This window comes from Polypterus senegalus, chromosome 6, assembly GCF_016835505.1.
Source record: "Polypterus senegalus isolate Bchr_013 chromosome 6, ASM1683550v1, whole genome shotgun sequence".
NCBI lineage: Eukaryota > Metazoa > Chordata > Cladistia > Polypteriformes > Polypteridae > Polypterus > Polypterus senegalus.
Window position 1 is genome coordinate 60,910,032 of NC_053159.1, and position 25,113 is coordinate 60,935,144.

Consider the following 25,113-nt stretch of genomic DNA (forward strand, 5'->3'; position numbering starts at 1 on the left):
GAATGGGGCAGAATCAGATGCAAAATGATAATTTTAGAACAGAGGAGATAGTTTAGAAAAAACGCTCTGAGGACACCGATAGATCAAAGTGCACAGCAGTGGGACAGGAAAAAATAAAACATATTTTGAAGGGTTCTGATTGTAAGTTTTACTAATAAAGATAACATGCTAACTGTTCAAAATAGAAAGGCTGACTGTGGAAATAAAACACAAAGACATATCAGAAAAATACTGCAGCTGCATAGCATGCATGGAGTAACACGATGCCAGAATTAGTGCAGATAAAACTAATAACTGTTTCTTTTACAATTGCCTTTGGCCTTTTTTAAATAAATTGGAATTATATTCAAATAGAGAAGTTCAATCTAACAGTCCCACATCATTGTATGTTTTGTTTGAAGTGGCTTTTGCTTTAGGAGGCCAGGAAGTTTCAGGAATGCCTGTTTTTCTAGTGGGTGTTCAATGGGTTGGTTATACTAATGACCTGGACCATGGGTTGCATTGCTTAGTGATTTTAGACAATCTACTGCTGAAGTCAAATGTTGAAAGATACCCGATTGTTAGGGATATAGTGAAGACGGATTTGCGTATGTAGCTTTGTTATTGTCAAAGCTCAGCTGGCATGAAAGTCAGTGAGGTTTTAAGAGAGAAATGAAGACAAAATAATAGCTCAGTGCAAGATGTTAAAAAAAGTATCAATTCATAATGCTTGCCTGTAAAGGAGACTATTACAGAGGTGTTATGGCCAAACATGCTAGGGATAGCTTATTGCTTCATGGAAAAATATCAGTTGCTGCCTACCATAAACTTGCTCATAGTAAGCATGGAAAAACTAAACTGCTGCAGTAAAACAGGAAACTGCAGAACAGACTTCTATAATAAACAAACAGCACACTAAAACAAATTGTGTTCAAAACACTGAAGAAAATAATATACAAAATATATAGGGACAGATGGACAAAAAATATAAGACAAATCAGCATCAAAACACTGAGTTTAGATATTCGACGAAGAATATAAAACCTGATATTTTAAGCTTTTTTTCAGGACATTTTTATAAGAGAGAAAATGGCTTTAGTGATACCTCACATCAGTTCAAATGCCAAGGCTCACTTTGGAAAAATGTAAATATCAGTATTATTATTTGTACTAATTGTATCATACTTGCCATGCTCTTCTGCTGGTTTCATTATATAATAAAATGTTCAGTCTTCTAATAGAAGATCTTGTATGAGAGATCACATGACAGTTGGCCTTTTCAAATCTTGGAGTTATTTGGTTGTTCATGCTTTAGGTAATAATCTTATATTTCACTCATCAGGTATCAGATGTTTGGTGTTTTTTTTTTTTGTTTTTTTTCTTGACTCTGTAATTTTACCTTTTCCTTTGATTCATTTTCCTACATATTGGTGGGCCAAAGTTGCTTATTGTTGCAAAATGCTTTATCACAGACTTATCTCAGCCTCACAATTGGAGATTGATTAACTATAAACCGGTTGACATCAGACGTTTAATCAAAAGTACAGGCTTTTGCTGTAAGCCAAAGAACACAGTGTCAGATATGGCGAACATCAAGAACACACTATTAAAAAACCCTCTATTATTTTACTGATTTCCATGTGGGTTCAAAATATGTCTACTATAATAACAATTTTATTAGCCCTTTGATGTTTAAGAGATACTTTGGTTGTCATTAATGATTTACTAGATTACAGCTGTATTTTTTATGTGTAACTGAAGCAGATCATTTGGTTAAATGAAAGTGTACAAACATCACTATCAACAGAGTCAACATTAAGAAATCTGTGGTGATTTGAAAGGTACAGAATACCACAGGCACACGTAAAATATGCCTCTGTTTGGATAACTAGGAAATTTGATTGGAGATGGCCTCAGAATATGCTACTCGTTTATTTTCTCCGACTGGATCAGCTACAAAAATGCTTGGTGCTTCCTTGATGTTTATCACCTCTTTGTTTCTCTTTTGGACAGTGTACCTCTTTTTTCAACTTCGTGGTGAGGTACAAACCTGATGAGCAACCCTTGCTCACACCGCATCACGATGCTTCTACATTTACAGTTAACATAGCTCTCAACCGCAAAGGTGTTGACTATCAGGTAAATTAAAAGTAGCGGTGACCAGGAATCAAAACCATCTTTCACCTCTTTTTTGTCTTCTTTGCGGCTCTGGGAAGCTTTACTGCTCTAGAAAAATGGGGGCCCATGGTTGAAGCCTTCAGCTTTTGTTGTGGATGTGCATGTTTCTTACTGCTTTCCTTGCTGTTATATGTCTTTTTCCAGGCTCTGTTTGAACTGGCTTTTGTAGTTAGGTATAAACCTGATGAGCAGCCCTTTTTAAGACCACACCATGATGCTTCCACTTTTACCATAAATATTGCTCTGAACAGCGTTGGGATTGACTTCCAGGTGAGTGCTTTACCTTCAGGCTACCCATGGGTGGTGATTTGATTGCTAGGAAAGTGCGAGACCATTAATGTAAAGCCACAGCAGGTTAAAGACAAATGAACAATTAAGCAATCTGCTAGAGTGGATCAGAGTTTTGGCAGAAAAGATTTTCAGTGCTGTGAATGTTAGGTACCAAATTAGCTCATTAAATGGAGGTAAAATATTTCAGTATGTGGCTCATTCAAAATGAAAGATTTCAACAAAAAAGACACAAATGCAAAGCTATTATTCAGTATATAGTGGTAACGACCAATATCCCAGTAAAATATTTTTATTATTCTGTATAAATGCTGGCTGTTCCTTAGGCTCATCAATCACACAGTACCACTAGCTGCTTAACAGCGAACCATTTTTATCATAATGTCTGGTTCCAGGTTTAACTAGTAAACAGGAGAATCTAATATCCCAAAATTTGACCACAGTACATCATGTAAATTGTACTTTGCCCCTTCACAAAGACCTACATCTAAGGTATACCTACTGCTAAACCAAAGTCACCTGCAGCCTTCATCTGACCACCAGCATTAACAAAGGCATGCAGTATAAAGATTAAAATGAAACCTGGAAATTATAAATATGTGGATTGATTTGGAGGCTAAAATCTGGACCTCCAGTTTGTCATTTCATCACATTTAAAGAGATAATCCACCCAAAAATTATATTTTTAATATGTTACTTCCCCCTTGAATTTAAGACAGGACTCTTGACCAATGAATTACGTGGAGAGGTGGGTCTTCAACTCAAAAACTCTTTCCCATGACAATTTTTATTCCTGTTTATGATGATTTATGCTGTTTATTCTGGACGTAACCATTTAACAATACTATAAACTTTATGTCCTTTCCACATGAAAATAGGATATTAAAAACTTTTCCCAGTCACCATTACAAACTACATGTGGTATATAACTTATAAAAAAATATCATTTTTCAATGGACTATTCTTTTAACACATTTTACTTTCACTGGAGAGATAAAAAACAATCTGATCAAAACATAAAACCAAAAGTGAATGTATGAATTTTCCTTATGGGAATAAATATGATATGTATAAAAAAAAAGTGTTTGCTTCCCAACTTCTGTCTGCATCTATGATATAAATGCTGGCTTTAGCATGGCCACATTTCTTGGTTGATTATAATATCTCCATTGAGTCAATGTTGCATCCTGCCTCCTAAATCTTTGCATGGTTTCTGCACTGTTCCTTTCCATTAATGACATTTTCATTTGTGTTAATGACATTTTCAGGTTCCTGAAAAGATTATTGTAACATATTCTCTTGGTTTATTTAATATGGGGGGAAATGGCTTACAGACTATAAATGTAACATGCTTCAGTGAAAATTCCTCATGTAAAAAAAAGTGTGTTGAATGTTACACATACTGCTGGAATTTCTTATATCTGATTCACTAAGTCTCATTAAAAAGTTTAATTCAGGATAATTTTTTTCAATTTTCTTTGTGCATGCTAGTACTTACTTTATTACAGAAATGTTTTTGTCTAATTCTTGTTCTTGAGATTCAGTCCCTCTGTTATTTATTATTCCAGCAAAGTGTTTTTATTTACAGCAAAGGCAGATGATAGTCACAAGATTTCAAACATATGAGCTAAATATTTAAGGAACAAATTTCCAAAAAATGTTTCTCAATTTTTGATCTTTTTATGAAATGATATGCAAGATATTTGCTCTTGGAGACACATTTGCATTTTACAAAGCTTGATCAGTCAATCTTTTTTCCTTGTTTTTAGTTGCATTAATTAAAAAAAAAATATCAGGACTGCTACCTGGCACCTTATTGAGGGTTGGTACTTGCCATGTTTCTATTGTTGCTGGGATGGGCTCTGGCTCCCATGACTCTGAAATGGATTAAGCAGACATGATAATAGATGGCAGGATGGAAGATTTATTTCTTTGTGGAACCTAGTCAGTCAGGCCTTGAATATATTCTAATGCTTTAATCATATTAAAAAATTCACAGGCATTGAATTTAATTAAAAAAAAAAAAACTCTTAGAGGCTGTCGTCTTTAAAATGTAATTACTTTTTACACATTCACAAGTATTTATTTAGAACAGACAATGTACTTGCTTACAGTTGGGGACACTACCTCCTCACAGCACTTGCATCTGGGAATCATTTCTGACTAGGATCCCATTGCTGTGAAGTTTGTAGGCATTGTATTTGTTATATGCATCTGTAACCCAAATGCATATTTGATGAGGTGAGAAGAAATGGTGAAATTAGAATTAACATGTATGTCAATGTACTTTTCTGTCGACTGACACCTCATACAGGCATGTGTTGTGTTTTGTGCTCACTGTTGTTAGGATAGGCTCCAGTTTTCTGTTCTGGATTGTGGGATTAACAATGGAAGCATGAATGGAAAGCAACTTTTACCAAATATGTTCGTTTATCTGCCCACAATATCATTCCTTCAATTTTCCTCAAGGTTTACAAGAGGTCATAGCCTATCAGAATAGCATCAGACACAACCTTGGCAGAGCACCATTCCACTCACACATGGGCACATTAGAGTAAGAAATTAAATTAACATGCAATGTCCCATTGGAATATGGGAGAAAAACTAAACCAGTAATCCTCAGAGACGTGGAAAATCTGCAGATCCACACAGGTAGTGACCAGGCCATGACTGAAAGGCTCTGGTGCTAGTTTTGTTAACCTGGCCTAAAATAAAATATGTAAATCACATTACAATATCAAGTAAAATACAATACAAAGCTCCAAGAAATAAATGAGTGAATAATTGAGAAGTAAAAGAGGTTATGGCATTTAACTAATAAAATTGTCACCCTGTAGTGATAGCAGTAACAGTTAATCGGGTGATTATTTCAGTGATGGAAAGAGAGCTGGAATAACAACTACCAGATGGAGTATGAACTGTGACAGGTGCTTTAGAAGAGGTTTATATTCAAATTGCAAACGGTTTTTGAAACATAATGCTTATTTTGACATTTTTATTTATTTATTTTTTTACTTTTCATGAAGGGAGGAGGCTGCCGGTTCCTTCGGTATAACTGTTCAATTGAATCTCCTCGCAAAGGCTGGGCACTAATGCATCCTGGACGCCTGACACATTATCATGAAGGCCTTCCTACAACTCAAGGAACAAGATACATTGTGGTATCATTTGTTGACCCCTAACAAAGCCAAGCTATGTCAATGAAAACTTAAAAACTGTGCATTGGGTTAAAAACTATGCAATGTGTCAAGATTCTTTCAATTATGGCCTTTTTCTGTTGGAAACTTGTATGTTTAAATTTGAAGGAATACTTGAGTAGTCACTGCAAAGAACTCCATTGTTTCTGTTAGTTTAAAATTTGTGTGTGGATTACTGTTTTTTTTTTTCCCACTTGTCTTCGTTTTTTGTGAAATGTGTACTGTAGTGCACAGACATGTGTTTGTGTGTGGGAGAGCGTATCTGTTTTTCAAAGAAAAAAAATTGTTTTGTAATTAAATTACAAGAAATGTAAAAATTAAGTTTAGTATTTAAATGCTATTCTGGTGAAGTCCCTGATGCAGTCAACCAAAAATTCAGCCTTTTTTTTATCTTGGTATTATGTTTAATAGTGAAAAATTTGTAAGGATTTTTTTTGTATAATAACTTACAGTATTTATTAAAGATTGACAATTTTGGGTCTTCTAATTTTGCAAAACAGATCTTGATGTGTTTTGCTTTCTTTTAATTTACCATAAGCTTGCGAACATAAAGTCAAATCGCTACTCAGTTAATGTAAGTAGCCTGAGTAATGGAAAGTGAGGGCCAATCCCCTCATACAAGATGTTCATATCCAGATTTGGGGGACAGCTACTTATGCATATTACACATACTCCTTTTGTGTAGGCATTACATTTTACTGCTAGTGAATGTGACTTGGGTGGCACAGTGGTGCTGTAGATGTGCTGCTGCATTGGAGTGAGGAGTTTTGATGGTCTCCCCATGTTCACATGGATTTCCTCCAGGTGCTCCGGTTTCCTCCCACAATCCAAACACATGCATGTTAGGTGAACTGGCAAAGCTCAATTGGCCTTAGTGTGTGTGTGAGGTGTGTGAACTTGTTCACCTTGCGATGGACTGACACTCTCTCACGGTATTGTCCTTGCTTTTCAATCTGTGTAGGCTCCAACTTCCCCATGACTTTGCTCAGGATAAAGTGGTTTTGGAAAATTAATGGATGGATGACCATGTCTGTGAAAAATTATGCAAGTGACGTAGTGTACCCTCCAGTTCTCAGTCTGCTCTATTCTGTGGTGCGTTTCCTCTGTCCACCATCAAGCAAAATTTGTCCTCCCTGAAAAAATGCTGATCAGGTACAAGAATAGGAGGCAGTTTTGGCAATGCCAAAAGATCAGGGTAGTTAAGTAAAGTGATAACCACAGTGCAATCCAGTTTGCAATTATGTATTTAACAGAAATGCAAAACGTGCAGAAAAGGTAACTGACCAGTGGCTTGAACACCAGGGGCCTCATGCATAACGCCGTGCGTAGAATTCGCACTATAACATGACGTAAGCACAAAAGCCGAAATGTGTTTACACACAGAAAAATCCAGATGCAGGAATATGTGCGTACTCCAACTTCCACGTTCTTCCGCTACATAAATCCCGATCAGTGTGAAAAGTAACACACATGCACGTACCTGTTGTCCCGCCCCAGTTCCTCCCAGAATTATACCTCTTTTAATATGCAAATCAATATAAATAGCCCTTAAGCTCAGCGTTCTGTGAAAAGACAATGGGAAAAGCACGGGGGAAAATACAAGAATTTCAGCGAATACCAAGTGGAGGCAAAGGAAAAACATACTATTTGTTGATTTAAACAGTCGTATAATCAACAAAAGGAAGTTGATCGAGTGACATAGCGTGTCGGAGAAACTTGAAAGCTCAAGTTCACAAAGTCGCACAGTATCAAAATAAAAAAGAAGTCACATATCAAAGTCGGCATGAAAAGACGAGTTGTAGCCCACCATCTGAGTGTCATATAAAAGCTTATTAGGGTACAGACACAAAAAAAAAAAAATAGGCACACAGTGGGGAAAAAAGCACGAAATGTCAACTTTAATCTCAAAATTTGTACTTTAATCACGTAGTTTATTTTGTCATTAAAGTAAAACTTCATAAACTTCATCTTAAAATCATTTAATTTACTAGTTCCTCAAATCCCATTGTAACTAAAGTAGCATGTTAAATGATTTGTATTGTATTTGATCTTCTATGTGCTCTGTGTGTGAATCACTATGTGCTTCCGTTCTTTCTCTTTCTCCGATAGGACACAGAATCCATTACATTCGTGATATTACAGCTCTCTGAATAATTAAAAAACTAAGATGTATATGTGATTTTCGTGACGATTGGAATGAAAGCATGTTATTAAACATGGGAACATGATGGCTTAGTGATTGTTCATGTCTCACACAAGATGCTGCTGCGCCATGCGCGATGAAATAATTTATTGTAGCAGTACTGTCTCTTTCAAATGTACCAACCTCCAATTCCTGTCCTTACTTTTCTTTCCCCAAATACCCAATCGCCACACAATTAGCTCTGTTATAGATGTTAACCCATCTGTAAGCTTACAACGACAATTCTTCAAAACTTTTAAGGAACATTGAAATATCTTCATAGTACGTGTTTAATTATTCTATCCATCTATCCTTCCAGTGTCGCACCAGCCTCAGCAAATATACAGCTCATTGCAGGAACAATATGTGAACTTACTAGTGCTGCACCACCGTGTCCTCACATGTTTAATTATTAACAATACAGATTATTTAAATGAAGTTAAAGTTTTATCTGTATAATATAATCAACATATTTTGCTGCATTTCATCTTAAAAAATGATATCGTCATTATATGTAAATACGCACTTTATAAAGTGGCACAGGTTGTGCAATATTATAACTGTAGTGCAAGTTTACAGTGGGGTAATTCTACTTATAAGTACAAACAGTTCTACAAGGAGCAGTGATTGAGTGCGTTTATAGTTCTTGGGATGAAACCGTTTCTGAACCGCGAGGTCCGTACAGGAAAGGCTTTGAAACGTTTTGCCGTGGCTGAGGCAGCATGTACTTGATGCTGTATACCGATAATTCTCTTTCTGATCAGCTGCTGCTGCGATTCCCACTCAGATACAGTGATATAAATACTCCAAGTGGTGCAGTGAGAGTAATATGGAAAAAGATGATCCGCTGTGGCAACCCTTAAAGGAAGCAGCCGAAAGAAGAAGAAGAAGATGGTGCAGTGAGAGTAACAACGCTAAAGCAGTTATGGTATTTGGAATACTATGGCTATTCCCTGGACCATTATATTGTTACAAGTAATCTACAATCAGATGAATTACACTAATAAACAATATGCAGTTAATTTCAGTGTATTTATAAAGCTGTGTCAGGAATGTGGAGCTAAAAAATAAAGGGTAACCACACAGGAACAGTAGCACTGCTTTGATGCTGGGTGTCGCCAGTCTGCAAAACTGAGTGCAGAACTTGTGTACAACAGGGTATGAGGTCCTGTGGAAATGTGCGTGGCTTTACGACAAGTTTAGATTTTATACATTACAATTTGAACATGGAAACGTTCTTATGCAACATTTCTGTGCATATGCACCGTTTATACATGAGGCCCCTGGTGTTTTCATCTTTACCAGAAGATAAATTCATGTAAGCACTTCTTGTAACTCCCAGCCAGCTGGATTCAGCAATGGGATATTTACATACCATACTGACTACATTCAGTGACTGACTCAGCATTTCACTGCCATTCTGTTTTGGGTTTGCTTAAGGGTTTAGGCCATAGTCCCATTGTAAGATATATTTTTTGGCAGAAGACACATCTTGAAATTAACTTGACAACCTGTCTGTGTAGAAGCACAACAAACACTCCATATCATATTGCTTCCACTACCATCCTTTAGAAGAAGAATGTGTGATAAACATTATGACTAGCATTGTGGCAAATTAACTTTCACTTGTCTGTTCACAGAATTTTCTATCATCCTAACTTCCCATGTAGTTCAACTTTATGCAGTCTCTTTTAGCCAGCTGGCTTGTTCACCTGTATATTTGCAGCAGAAATTTTTAGATCCCTTGATGCTGAATACCTTACTTCAGATAGCCTATGGATGCGCTAACCATGCGATCAGAAGCCAATGCCATTCTCTAATATGTATAAAGAAAGAAAAAAAGTAAACTGGATCTAATCATTACCTTTACTGGTACTGAGTACTGAAGTGTACTTTTTCATACCTGAGGGAAAAAAAAGTTATGTATTTTATAACTGAAAAACACTCTCTAACAGTGGTATTTCTTAAATTACCTCACCTTAATAATCTTCATATAATTAAAATCAGATTTCCATATGATCACATAGGTTAAAAAGTATAGCACCTTTAAAGAGCACAAACAATTTCTCACAACACTGTAAAATATGGTGGTCTAGATGAATTCACAAAAACTGTTGCATAAAGTTTTATGTCAGTGATTAAAAAGCAAAAAGGTGATTAATTAAATGATAAATGAACGGTCAGAACCTTTACCCCACTGGGACACCTATAAATATATTGGAAGGTCCGTGGGAGAGAACTTGCTTGGGCATTACTTCTGCTGGAGTGCTAGTTGGCTCCCCCAAGGGTGCTGTGGGGACTTTGTCAAGATTGTGGAGTGGAGGCAGACACAGACAGAGAGAAGAAGAGAGAGAAATAGACAAAGACAAAAAGGAGAAAGTGCTGCTTTGTGCTTAAGTACTGTGCTTGTGCTTTATTGTACGGAATATTGGCAGGAAACGAATGAGGAAACCAAATAAAACTGGTGTGTTGTGTTGTGTCCACATCTGTCTGTGTTGGGTTTGGGGAGCTGGTGCGCTTCCTGGTGGACACACTAGGTAAAATAAATATCAAAAAGTGGTGTACAAAAATCGCATGAAAAGGAGTGAGCATCATTTCTGTTTTTAAGGTGGTATTTCTATTGAGCATTCTATTTCTATTTTGAGTTTTGCTTAATTTTATACTTCCATATCTTGATTTTTCAATTATTTCATTTTTTATGGTAATTTTTTGCATCTATTTAATGCACCATTTCATGGCTAATTTTACTTACAAACTTAAAATTTTATGCACATTTTTTCAATTTCTTGGACTTTTTTTGTACTTTTTCATTTTGTTCTTAGTGGCTATCATGGAAAGACTGACTGCATGGCCATTTGTAAGAGTAGCTTGCAATTTAAAAGAACTGGCATAAAAAAAATATTTTGAGGTTTTCACCAATAGAGTTACGATAATGTATATGCCTTTGCATAAAAAGCGTCTCACAATAAGCGGAACTGTGCAATCTGGTGTACAGTCTGCAGAAGTGGTGTATTTTTCACTCTTACCTAGAACACTGTCAAATGCTTCATACTTTGCATAGGCTAACACATTTTTAAATTCTAGGGCCCATTATAATATCTGCAAGTAACAATATTTATTGTGACTTAATTTTGAAATGTCTAATATAAAAGGGTAGCTTCTATGTGAAAACGTACACATTATCATACGTTTCTATACAGTATGAAATATTGGTACAAGTAATCTGAAAAACATTGAAAATAGCAGTTTATATGTAAAACAATATCTGAAACATCAAAATATGAACAGTTGATAATTTTAGTTTTTAATGTCAATGTATATTTAAAGTGGATTTTTTCTATGTCTTTCAATGAATATATTGTACTGTATACATGTAGAGGTAAGGCATCTTGACATCAATTGGTAGTTCAGTCCCTTCAGTTTTTAGACCACATACTGCATAATCAATCTATGGGGGAGGAGCAAAAGCTTTAAACTTGTCAAAAATTTTTATCTCCATTTCTCAACAAATCTCAATGTTTTAGGGTCCCCTTATACTGAAAACAACAATATTTCGATGATGGGTGTGCGTCTGTTTGTGTGTCACAGTTCTTGAGGACAGTCTAGAGCTAAAACGACTGGACGAAAAACTACCAAACTCAATACTTAAGCCCGTTATGAGATGACAATGTGACGATTAGTTTTTTAACCAAATCGTTCAAGAGAAAGAGGCACTCTAGAGGAACCCTCAAATACTGTAATTCTGCAATTATGAATTTTACCTTTATCATAACAACCTGTTTTATGATAAGAAAGATCAGCATCAGAGCGGTAAATAATTACTGTAATGTTATAGAATAGTTTGGGTAACTTGGTTCCTAGGGCGCAAAGCCTACTGACGCTCATGTTCAAATTTTTTAATGATTGTATGGTTCAGTTTAGTCACAGAAAAGAATGAATGTAACACTGCTAACTGCAAAGACATTGAAGCTCTTTTATCTTTCCATTTAGAATTCAAAAGAGAGGAAGCCATCACTTCTGCCTTCTCTGCACTGTACACCATCAGCTGTCCGTGTAGTGGAAATCCTTTTTTTTTAATGACCTTCATAGCTTCCGTCCTAGATGTCCTATATCCATGTACTTGCAAATGGAATTGACCCACTTCTGAATTCAAACCAGATACATCCCAAATAAGTTATTTTTGATTACTGTTCAAAAGATGTTTCGAAATTGGGGTCAAGAAATGCTGAAATTTTACAATAAACATCATTTGTGATAAATGAGCTCAGATTTGTTGTTTCTGTCATGTACATTGTATTCTCATATACATGAAATTCTGTTAATTCCAATATCTACTGAAATGTTAAGAAATACAGTTGAACATTTTATAACAAAGTCATTTTGGATTCTTGATTTTTTTTTTTTTGACTTTGTCAATCATCATCCTGTAATCAAAGAGAACTAGTGATTCTTTAGTTTTCTTTAGCTGCTGGCAACCTTGAGATTTGGATTGAAGTGTTATATGGGATTTTTTTTTTTTCTGAACTGGATCCAGTTTATGCTAGATATGTCATATGCAGATGATTGAAAGACAGAAGTGATTTCTTCCTTTCATGTAAATGATAGTTTGGTGTTGGGGTCAAAAATCTGCTATTGAGTTAATAATAATAATAGATTACATTTACATAGCGTTTTTCTGACTAATCAAAGCGGTCTTAACGCAGAAAGGACCCGGGATGAACCCATGATCTTGCTGCAAGGCAGCAGTGTTAAGTTCAGATTCTGATTTTATGATGTTCATAATGTTGTGAAGTGTTGATTTTAGCATGGTGTCTGTACGTGTATCTGCAAAAACATATTACAACAATAACATCCAAAAAGATTGACCCATCTTTTTCAAACATCACGTTGCATTGTTTTGGTTTTGCTACAGGCTTCACAGGTCTATTGTTTTTGGTCCAGTACTTGTTTCCATATTTTTCAAAAACAGTTTGACCTTTGTCCAACAATAACTGCTGCAGAAACTTTTAACTGGGATTTTTGCAGTCTGCTACATTTAGTTACAGTAAATGACCAGACCTAGTTATCTACAACATTTTCGCATGAGTACTTTTTGGGATGCAAAAGTTATTTAAATATACACACATATGCACAAACAATGGCATACACATGCACATGCACATGCATTCTCACACTCAAAGAAATTTATAATTGAAGATACCTGACAGCTTTATCGCCCTACCAGAGCACATGCTGAATGATAAAGAGAAAGAAATGAGAAAAAAGTGAACACAAACAGCTACATCTGTAAAGCTTGCTGTGCACAGATACATTAAACTGGCACTGTACCAATCTGTCTGTCTAGGCAGTTTCTTTACTTAATTTGTGTAGGAAATGAAGGAAAACTTCAGAGAAAAATTCTTTAATGCGGCTTGGCTTCTATTTTGCCATTTTTTGAGGTTTAGTGTACACAAGAACCTATCTAATGATGGACATTTGCTCTCTATGACTCACTGAACTGTGTTTTTAATATAAAAAAAAGAATGTATATATGCCTGCACTGTATTTGTAAAAAAAGTAACAAAATTATCTGGGACCATCCTGGTCCGGGCTTAAGCTCTCCTAAAGAGATTTTAAAGTCTGCCTTTTTCAGTTGAAAATTCAAAGTGAACACTGGCCTCTGGTCTTTCTCTTCCTTTTCTCCAGTGCTCTTTTAGCAGTTCACTTTGTAATGTATCAAATGAATGCAATCTCCTTAACATAATTAATGTTTCTCACCAAAAGACTGGAGGTGATTTAAATATCATAGGGCCATCTACACCAGGCTTGTCAGATTCAGATCACGGAGAGACACTTTCTTAATTAGCAACCAACTGCTGTTGATAATGGAACAGATTTATTTTGCCTTAATTTTAAATGACTTGCTTTTGAAAATTCATAACCTATAATTGTTTTTGACTTAAGCGGCAGCATCAAAAATGAGATACAAAGCAAGCCAGTAGATGACCAGCTAAGCTAATCCCATTTGAACCTACAGTACAGTATGTATTTATCATGCAATATCTGTTTCAATAAAATACTCAGAAAGAAAAAGATAAAGGTCTTAGAAATATTGACCTGCTCTGGTTTACAGAATATCTACATGGCATTCTCAGAAACAAAAAAGAAAATCAGTTTTGGAAATGTCTGGCGTGGTGGAATTGCAGCATTAGTAACTTATATAAGTAAATCACGTTTCAATGACAGCAAGAATTAGCTTCTAAACAAGAAATTGGTTGAAGTAAAAACAGTGATCTTCGAGGAAATTAGTCTGAGACACCTGACTTAACTGATCACTTCCTGACTCGCTTTACATCTCATTATTGTTGGACTACTGGTTAAGGAAAAAAGAACAATCCAATTTTATGTCTCTTAAAAAGCATATAAAATTAAAGTAAAGTATTTTCATTTAACAACTATATTTAGTACCTCATTAAGAAAGAGCCTGGAATGAAAACTTGCAGACACATTGTACTCCAGGATCTACAGTGGGTATAAAACATCTGCACACCCCTGCCAAAATTGAAGATTTTGTGTAATAAAAAAAATGAAACCAAGACAAATCTTGTCATAACTTATTCCACCTTTATTGCAATCTATACAAAAGCAGGTGAAAACAAATCAGAAACGGTTTAGTGAAAAAAGGGGAAAAAAAATCCTAAAAAAGCCTGGTTGCATTAGTGTGCCCACCCTTTAATAAACAAGGATGTGCCTGTATTCAGAATCATCTAATCACAATAAGTCTAATTCTGAATTAGTAGTTAGTATACACCGGACACCAATTAAAGTGGTTCTGATTGAGCTCAGATAAAAAGTTTGGCTGTTTCTTTATGATTACTCTCATATCCTAATTTGTTGTAACATACTCCAAAACCCATGGTCCACGAAGAGCTTTTAAAACATGAATGGGATCTCATCACTGACAGGTATCAATCAGGATAGGGGTTCAAAAAATATCCAAAGTATTAAACATCCCATGAAGCACAGTGAAGACAGTCATCAACAAGTATAGAACGTATGGCTCAGCAGTGACTCTACCAAGATCAGGACATCCCTCCAAGACTGATGAGAAGACAAGGAGGATTCTGGTCAGGGAGGCCACCAAGAGTTCTACAGCATCAATAAAGGAACTGCAGGATTTCCTGGAAAATACTGGTTGTTCCCAACATATGACAGTTATATTCTTCATAAGCCTGGGTTATGGGGTAGGGTAGCAAGATGAAAGCCTTTCCTCACAAAGAAAAATATTCCAGCTTGGCTAAACTTTGCAAAAAAGTTATACCCAGTCTCCCGACCAAGTAGAAAAAATGTATTATAGTCTGATGAGACCAAGGTTTGGCTGTAATTCCATAATGTATATTTGGCACAAAAATAACAGCACATCATTAAAAGAACATCATACCCATAAGTGAAGCATGGTGGAGGCTGCATCATCCTTTGTGGCTGCTTTTCTTCAGTGGGAACTGGGGTGTTTGTCAAGGTGGATGGAATCATGAAAACCTTCAAGAATCTTCTAGGAAATTGAAGAGGAACTTTCAGCATGACAAAGGCCCAAAGCATACATTAAAATCAGCAAAGCAATTGCTTCAAAGGATAATCAATGTTCTGGAATGGCCCAGCCAGAGCCCTGATGTTAATGCAACTGAAAATCTGTGGGGTGACTCAAGGACAGTTGTGCACAGGAGCTGCCCTCATAATATTACCAGTGTTTAAGGTCTTTTTTGAAAGTACACCTATTCAGTAAAAAATCTGGAACTGCTTAGTTTTTCTTCTAAAGGATAACAATTTTTACAGTGGCCCTGAAGGGCAATGTGCAAAAAGAAATTAAATTATGCAAAAACAAATCAGAAAACACAAAAACAATTTGGAAACAGAAACACAAATCAGAAAACACAAAAACAAAATGAATATGCATAAACAAATTGAATATGTAAAAACAAATGAGAAAACGCAAAAACAAATGAAAAAATGGGAAAAACAAATCAAAAACCACAAAAACAAATTGAATATGCAAAAAAAAATTGAAAAACTCAAAAACAAACTGAATACTGTAGGAGAACGGGCATCCCGGCCAGGGAAGGGCATGGGTTATTACCTGGACAGGAGGCCCAAGAGGAACAACAGAGGGATTGGCTGGCTAGACAAAGGGATGACTTTGTTCCCAGCCGGTATAGTTGATAGACCAGTGGAAGCCGGAACTTGGGAGTGGTTCCATTCCCCATACGCTAGGTGGCAGTGGTACTCATAGACATATATATAGATAGACGCCGCATTCACTGTGTTGCCCAGTCAACACGATACATCAGCGTGTCTGCTATATTGTGAGTGGCAAAAGTGCCATTTAAACTAATACAGGTAGATGTGGAAACCAGGTTTTCTGATGAAAAAATAATGACATTTAAAACAGTATCATTTACATACAACAGATTTTGGTGAATCGTTTAAATGCAATTATTTATATCCATTTATACACTAATAATGTCAATTATTAAATAATAATAATTAAATTATTATATTATTATTAAATAATTCCTCCCATATAAGTAACATTTTTCAGAATGCCTTCTTCCATCTCCGAAACATTTCTAGACTTCGTCCTGTTCTTACACAACACAGTACCGAAGTATCGGTTAATGCCCTAGACACCTCACGTATAGATTACTGTAATGCTATTCTATCTGGCATCCCACAAAAACTTATCCATCACTTACAACTTCTTCAAAGTTCTGCTGCCAGGATAATAACCTGTTCTAAATCCACTGAACATGTTACACTTATTCTCTCTCAACTTCACTGGCTCCCTGTTAACTACAGAATACAATACAAAATACCGCTCTTAACATTTAAAGCTCCCCGCCCACCTCACTGATCTCCTCCAGACTGACACTCCCTCTCGCTCACTCAGATCCTCATCTGCAGATCTACTTACTGTACCACACGTCTGACTCAGTGCTCTGGGAGCTCAAGTGTCGTCTTGTAGTGTGCCTCAACTCTGGAATTCTCTTTCCTCTCATATTCGTCAGCTCGATTCAATAACACATTTTAAAAGTACCCTCAAAACTTATCTTTTCAAATTGGCATACCAATTGTGAATTTTGCACTGTTACTGCCAGTTATCTATGTTTGTTGGCTAATTATTTCTTTTTCATTTATCATTCTCTTGTTTTAATTTTACTATTGTTGTTTAATTTTATTGTAAGGTGACCTTGAGTGCTAAGAAAGGCGCCTATTAAATAAAATGTATTATTATTATTATTATTATTATTGAGACGAAAACTTGACCAATGTCTGAAAGTCAAAATAGTAGGACTGCAACAGGCAGTCTGGTCTTTCTTTTAACAGTGAAATGATACACTCAATGACAAAAATAAACAATTTTATTGTATACAAATTGGCTTAATTTCTGAAAACATTTCACTCATTCCTCTCTCAATCTCTCTCTCACACACACAATGTGGTTACTTAAATATATACAGGATGGGATCTAAAATCCTTGAAACAGAACTGTCTTACATAGCTTTTTTCGTGTGTTGCCACTCTGTAATTTGAGAGTATTCAGTCTGGCAATATGGTGCAACCTTAGTTTGTGGAAGACAGATACAACTAAAGACATGAGTATAAAATGATGGTTGTCAATTTCAAACTGTGTTTCCTCAATGTGCTCCTTGAGAAAAAACAAATCATCTGAACCAATCTCAGCTCGAACAAACTGATCGATCAAAGATACACTGACAGCTTGCCCTAATGTCGACTGTTGGATAACACGCTCAGCTACTTTAACCACCTTGACTGTACCCTCAGAAGGAATCATCAGACCTCCTTTGTTTTTTAATGTGAGCAAGTGGTAGCTTTGATCATATAATGCCGGTTGAGCATCTGTTACCAAACTAGCACGGCACACATCACAGGACAGCTTTCTCAAAATCCCGTCTAAGGGCTACCTCCACTGCTTCCTGAGGTGGATTTCTTTGGGAAACCTTCAAAATTTCAGAAATGTTAACAGCTAACAACAATCTACATAGTGACTAAATACGTTTAGCCAAAACGTCGTTTGGAGGCTCACTTGAGCACATAAATGCATAACTTTGCTAGCTTAGCCTGCCTTAGCTAAAGATTATAAAACGGGCTTTTCTAATGGCCAAATATAACCAAAACAATTGTTCAGCCTTACCTATGAAATGTAATCCCCTGGGATCTGGTTTTGGAGCGTACAGCGGTTTGTACAATCCTAAGCTGCACATGCGTGATACATCTTTATTCATTACTTCACTCCACAGCAGTGCCACTCGCAATATGGCGGCGACATTGACGTACGATGCTGCTAGTCATGCGGCGTCTAGTAATTCTGTCTATGGTGGTTCCTGTATGAGAACCAAGTCGGGACACCTGCAAGGATGCTAGGGAAATGGCAGTCTGGAAGTACAGCCCTGTAGGAGTTCCTTGGGATCGGTAGAATGCGCTGCCTAGGGAGGACCACCCTACATTGTCTATGGCTTGGAAGAGCTTCCTAGAGGAGACAGAATGGCACTGGAAGTATTCCCAGGTCTGCCATAAAAGGAAGTCCACATTCATACATTGACGATTTTGAGTAGAGAGGCAGTGGGCAACACTCAGCGCAGGAGAGAATGAGGAAGAATTGGTGATTTATTGTATAATTGTGGCACATTATGAGGAGAAGGTCTACGAAGGTGCATTGAGGAATTAATATTCTTTATTTTATTCTATTAACGTGGGTGCATTGCTTTATCTGTGGTTTGGGGCTTTCTGTCGCCCTCTTGTGGTCACAACACGCAAAAACAAATCGGAAACAAATGCAAACAAAACGAGAAGCATGAAAACAAAAAGAGCAGCGCATAAACTAAATCGAAGCAGAAAAACAGTGAGAGCTAAAAGTATATCATGATTCAATTCCAGCTTTTCAACGAGTGATGTGGTAGAAGCATGAATGTTGAAAGGTAAAAGATATTTTTATATACTTTAGCAGAAAAGATAACGTTTGAATAACGTCGAGCACTCTCGGCCAAAGAAGTTGCAGAACCGACTGGCATTTCACCAATAAATTGGTTTGTATCCTGTAGAAATCTGACATGTCTACTGCAAGCACTGTAGAACCAATTTGATGCCTCGTATAAGATAAAATAGTTTGGTCTAAAATCAGCCTACTAACAAATCATGTTAAAAATCAATTGTCACATGTGTCACAGATAGCTTTTGGTTGCCTATGCGTGTCCCACAACACTCTGGGGAATATTTTCTTGCCGTAATACTCTGAGCATTTCGTTATGGTTTTCTAACAGTCAAAACAGCACTGACAAATGTGTGTGTGTAATACTTCAAATGGATCTCCTGTAGCTAAAAAGAAAGACATTCAGCGTCACTGTCAGCTTCCTCACTTCTCTTTTTCTTTTATTTTTAAACTCTGGTTTTGTCGGCATTTGTGGTGGCATTTAAAAGAGTGACTAGACTAAAACATGAAGACAAACATGAACAACGTTGGCATTTAACATAAAATTGCCATACACTGAAGTAATGTCCAACTCTTTTCATACTCACTATCTAAAAATGGTAATATGAAATACTGAAAGTGAAATATGACGTATAAAGCAAAGCACCTAAATCACCGACACGATCAAAAGTGCTATTGCAAGAAATTGTACTGGAAAACTCCACAAAGTGAAGTAGTTTTCTATTTCATCCACAAATAATGCACAGCAATGATAATACTATAGTGCCACAGGTCCGAATGTGCATCTGAGCCTGGGTGAGCGAAGTGAGAAAGAGCCGGCTGTCGTGTGTGAGCTGTAGAAATTAACGGTACTTTTTAAGGGCCACATCCATTGGGCTGATTCCATTTCCCCTTGTCTCTCTTTCACTTCCGAGTAGTTACAATACATTTTAGGTACGCCCCAATACTACAAAGTTGCCGACGTAAAACGTTAATAATACTAGGAAATCAAGTTATTCAGGGAAGTGAAGTGAGGTGAGGTGAACTTCATGGCTGGTGAGACTCCTTCAGAGCCAGATTTACAAATATATGAACTCAAAAGAGTAGCTTATTCACTATTCAATTGGCAGCATTCACATTGACCACTGGGTATGTTTCATATCTCATCAAAATTATTTATACACTTATATATACACACACGTAAGGCACATTTTCACCTAAGAAAGAACGTTACATTTATAGCGGCGAGAGCCATTTGCTATGCACTCTCCATGTGTTCTAAATTTGCCGTTGCAATTCCACAATTCATACTCATTCAATACAAATGAAAGAATTCAGTGGTGTACAAAAGAAACGGATTTCAATTTTAACCTTAATCGAAATATTTAGTTGCTTTTAAAAGCTTTGGATTCTGACGCTTTAATCAATTTTAAAACTTAAAACTAAAAATTTAGGTTTTAAATATTAGATTTTTTTTCTTAGTCTGTCCCCATTTTTTATTAAACTGAAAAAAGTTTATGGTCTTACCTTTATTTGTAAATGAAGTCCATGGGCCTATCATTCTTCACGAAAATCTCCCTCACTTTCTTGTAAAAGTCCTCCTTATTTTCCTCTAGTTTTAAAAACCTTAATCTTCCATTTTGGCAGTCAGTCGGAACAAAAAATAAACGGACCGCAGTTGACTTTCTGAAATCGCTAATTTAATTGGCGCCTAGAGCCTCTACGTAAAAGAACAGCGGCAACAAGTACCTGTTCGGCTCACAGGCGGTACGGTACTGTCTGTCTTTTCCTGTGCCTTTTCACTGCGGTTTTATGTCCAATCAGCAACGCTAAATATGTCACAATCATTCATTAAAGATATTGGCCAGACTGTGGAAAATCAAGGTGTATAAATAAACGTGTCTGCAAACATTATATTGGCAACCTAGAGAGAAGTCAACAGGCATGCGTCAACTGCATGCATCAACCTAATGTGTGAGGGATAGCCCCATCCAAGAGGAGGCTCCGCTCGTCCTGCCGCACCTCGCGTTACTCCGCAGTATTTGAAAAGGGAACGATTTTGACTATAAAATTAATCACAATTATTAGAATAATACATAAAAATATAGCACAAACCAGTAGACACATTTATGTTACCATTATTAGTTTTTTTTTACTTTTTATGATGACCCTCACCTGCCTACCCTGACGGCACATACTAGAGCTTATTATTCAAACACTATAAACAGGTTAAATAATACATGTCAGCAGCGTGTATACTAATGAAATAAAAAGAGCCAATATCAAATGTTTTTCAATGCGGAGTGCTGTTGTGTCGGTATTAAGTTATAGCTTAACTACCAATTAAAAATACTGAAATATGTTTGTAACACTTTAAACACGACTCTGTAGAGAATGCTAGAAGTTATGCAGATGTTATAATTTCTGCCAAAGTACAGTATATAAAAATACCTGAAAAAGATAATAGATCCCTTTTACCTTTCAGTGTCCTCTCTTCCACCACACCACTAATTGAAAACCTTTGATATGAGTTTAGCTTTCACAATGTTTTTCTGTTTTCATTTGGGTAATACGATGCTCTTTTTGTTTTCATGCTTCTCAGTTTGCTGCACCATTTGCATTTGTTGTTTCTGATTTGGTTTTTGGGTTTTCTCGTTTGTTTTTGTGTACTTAATTTGCTTTTGTGTATTCATATTTTTGTTTCCCGATTTGTCTTTGCATGATTTATTTTGTTTTTGCGCATTGCACTTCCAGGTCACCATAAAGTATACAGATTTTTGTCTTAGTCTAATTCAGGGGTGTCGAACACCAGGCCTGGAGGGCTGCAGGTTTGCATTCTTACCCTTTTTTCCTAATCAGTACCCAGTTTTCACTGCTAATTAACTTCCTTTCCCTTCATTTTAATGGCCCTGTTTTTAAGGATTCAGTTTTCTGAATTGATTCTTTTCTTCATTAAATGGCAGCCAAACAGAAAGACGTGAAACAAGCCAAAAGATGACCAGCTAAATTGGGGCTTTAAACTCCACCCAATTTCATTGCAACCACTTTAATTAGAAACTGATTACTGCTGTTAATTAAACTTGTTATTTAATAACATGGCTTGTTGCTGTTCATTCTGCCACAGCAGACATTTCCAAAATGTTGATTTTCTGTTTTTTCTAACACCGATAAAATGTTTTGGTGACCTCGGAGATCACCCTCACTGCGCCCTTCACCTTTCTTTATTTTCAGGTATTTTTCAGGTTAGCTGGTCATATGGTGGCTTGTTTTGTGTCTCATTATTGTTTAGCTGCTAATTAAGGAAAAAGAAACAGCAAAGGGACCTGAGTCACATTAAATGAAATTAGGGCAAAACGAGTCAATTAGCAGCAAAAACTGATCACTAATTAAGAAGATGGTTAGAATGAAAACCTGCAGCCAATGCGGCCCTACACGACCGGATTTCGACACCCCGGTCTAGTTGTAGGTATGATTATTTAGTTCTCCAGTGTGCTCGCTTTTTTATCCTATTCTCTATAGCATTTGATGCTTGCTTGTCGTATATATAATTTGCTTTGTAAGTCGCCATGGATAATGGTAAAAGCAAAATAAAGCATTATACATAATTAAAGGATTATACATAATGTACCATCCGTCTGTTTTTTTTTTTCTTCAGTATAAACCTAACAAGCCTATCCCGTAAGCATGGTATGCATAGCAGAAGCCAAGTACTGAATGGTTCACCATTTCAACACTGAGTAAATCTCACTTTCCCTTCAACTCAGGAATGGTTCACCATTTCAACACTGAGTAAATCTCACTTTCCCTTCAACTCAGTCACCTATGAACTACTGTGGACGTGACAAGGAGATAAAGTGTGACATACAAATAAACCTCCCTCTGTCCAAAACGTGACCGTGCACGCACGGTTCTCGTTAAGGAGACGCACTCTGTTCGCGTCACTTCCTAGTTAGGTGTCCGCTTCTATATGACGTCATTCATACCGGCCTCCAAAGAACGCTAAGGGTAATTTTGTAATTAAAATTAATAAAAAATATAAGCAAAGGATGTCAACCAAAATTCAAATTCTAAATACAATATAAACTGGAACATTTTGTCTTACTAGTATCTTGTAACAGAAGCAAGTGAAACACGTGAAGTGACTGAAACAAGTGAAGCGACTAAAGCGAAAGAAGATCAGCGAAGCGCTGTGGTGACGCATGTTGTGAAAGAGAAACCAGCAATAATATAACCACCATTTGCTTCACATTTTGACCTTGGCAACAACGAAATAACAGACGGGGGTGTCAGGTGTGCAGGATGCCGTCCATCTGAAGCAAGGCTCCGTCTGCAAGGTATGGGGTGGATGGAGATGCACGGCAGTCTGGGTGTTTAGCAGTATCAGTGGCCGAGCGAAGCAGTGCCCGTGACGTCTGTGACCGTCAAGTCCTCACATCTTGGGGCTGAGCGCGAAAGTGGTTTATGGGCTATAAATAACTTACCGTTAAAGTAAGGATTTGCAGTTTGTGTTTTGTTATAAGCTAGGCAGTACAGTTCTCACAGTTCATATTTGAAGCATGTGATTCCGTCAGTTAGTAAAAAAAAAACAAACAATCTTTAAGAGGCAGAAGAACCACTGAGCTCATAAAAATACGGATTATATTGGAAAGGCAGGGCAAAGGAAGGTTAGTGAGGCTAATGATCCGCAACATTGCAGCACATTACTGATGAGGAAACGAAACAGGAACTGAAAGGCAGTAACAGGTTGGAAAACGGGAAGGCAAACGTACAGGTACCCAAAAAGTGCAACTGTATTTTTGCATATCGATTTACGGTGCCCAGTAAAATGGGGTGAGTGCGAAGCAATAAGATACCTCACTTATATAGTAGCAATTATACGAGAGCTTTTTTGCCCTTTCATTGTTTTAAGGAGGGGCAAATGAACGATCCGAAGGCTGTTCATTACAATATTAATTGCTATTTGAAGGTTATAAGGAGTGGTGTCAAAAAGTACACTATGCACCCATGTGTTATACTTGATTTAGCTTGTTACACTGCTTAGTTGTGAAAATTTGATATATTACTTAAGTCTTACAATCGCACCTTTCACATCATAGGTTTTAATGAAAATGTAATCTTTAATTTGTAAATCATAGAAATTACTGGAGAGTATTTGGAAATCTAGGTCATTATTGGTTAATATATTTGAGATAAAATTTACCCTCATTATATGATAATAATTGTATGATGTATTTGCATTGTTTATTTGAATAGCATTACACAGTTTCTTTTAAATTGGAGGTAATTTTAAAAGTAAAACTCATGTCTGGAAATACAATACATGAAAAAGTGACAACCATATCTCAATAGAAACTGGACTGGATTACAAAAACCATAAAGTGCCGGAGTAGTCGCTTATTATAGCATCACTGGTGTTTGCAAAGCATCTTTAAAGTGTACAATTTCTTAGTCTTTTTCTTTGATGCTGTTTGGAGTTTGACTGTCTCCCCGGGTTGATGCGGGTTTTCTCAAGAACTAATTGATTTCTTTCCACATTTGAGTGATTTGCAGGTTAGCTTAGTTTGTTGTTTAGAAATTGGCCTGTCATGCAGTATACTGGTATCCCGCCCAGTGCTAATTGTGTGAAAATTAACTTCCAGTTAGCCTGTGATGGATTAAAGTGATAAAAAAGTAGATAAATGAAATATCCCAAGGTCTCCTAGCATGCAATACATGTGTGAAATCCTCCCTATTGAAGAACTGAAAATGTAGGCCATTAAAAGTATTTCATATTTGATTTTAAGGAAAGTAATGAGCAATGTCGTGCCAAAATATTCAACCTTAGTTTAGCTTGAAATTGTTAAATGACATCATAAGACATTAGGTTCAGCTTGTTTTGCTGTTTAGTTATATACCCTCGTCCCTTCAACTGCACAATATTTTGTTTTCCACCGGCTACTGCACCATCCCCAAATCCCTATGGTTAACAGCTGGCAAATTGTTCACTTTTTTCAACTGCTTTACCTGCTTTAATCCACATGTATCATCGTTGCTAATTGTAATTAGAAAGTTCAGTTCTTGCTTTATTAATCCCATCACTTTGTTCTGAAAATATTATGGTCTGTATGAGTATTGATATGTTGAACAGTTTTCTTCTGCAATGTGAACACCTTTGGTATCAAGGTGTCAGCAGTCAGAGTCCCTTTGTTATTCACAGTGTCACTCTTCGGTGTCACTAAAAACCAACTAGAGCACTACCTAAAAAATTCTTTGGACTCTTATACATTTACTATAAAAGAGGCCGTTCTTTTTCTCATGAAGTGTTTTTACCATGATTTAATGGTAGA

General features: G+C 36.5%; 2 protein-coding genes across 6 annotated transcripts in view; both read left to right on the forward strand.

Moving 5' to 3' along the window:
• The window catches only part of plod1a (procollagen-lysine, 2-oxoglutarate 5-dioxygenase 1a), a 71,068-nt gene extending 65,159 nt beyond the window's left edge, over positions 1 to 5,909 (forward strand). Inside the window, exons 18-19 of one of the 2 annotated variants that reach the window (XM_039756086.1) lie at positions 1,993 to 2,118; positions 5,472 to 5,909. In XM_039756086.1, coding sequence (XP_039612020.1) covers positions 1,993 to 2,118; positions 5,472 to 5,627 — 282 coding nt within the window. In that variant the 3' untranslated portion in view covers positions 5,628 to 5,909. Of the gene's footprint in view, positions 1 to 1,992; positions 2,119 to 2,301; positions 2,428 to 5,471 lie in introns of both variants that reach the window. The other variant, XM_039756085.1, reaches the window with a different exon arrangement.
• Positions 5,910 to 18,716: 12,807 nt separating this feature from the next.
• Positions 18,717 to 25,113, forward strand: part of mfn2 (mitofusin 2) — a 58,572-nt gene continuing 52,175 nt past the window's right edge. For 2 of the 4 annotated variants that reach the window (XM_039756081.1, XM_039756083.1), the window contains exon 1: positions 22,727 to 23,121. Coding sequence is in view for 1 of the 4 variants with exons in the window: in XM_039756079.1 (XP_039612013.1) it covers positions 18,784 to 18,797 (14 nt within the window). In the remaining 3 variants the exon portion in view is untranslated. Of the gene's footprint in view, positions 18,798 to 22,705; positions 23,122 to 25,113 lie in introns of those variants that run through there. The other 2 variants (XM_039756082.1, XM_039756079.1) reach the window with 2 other exon arrangements.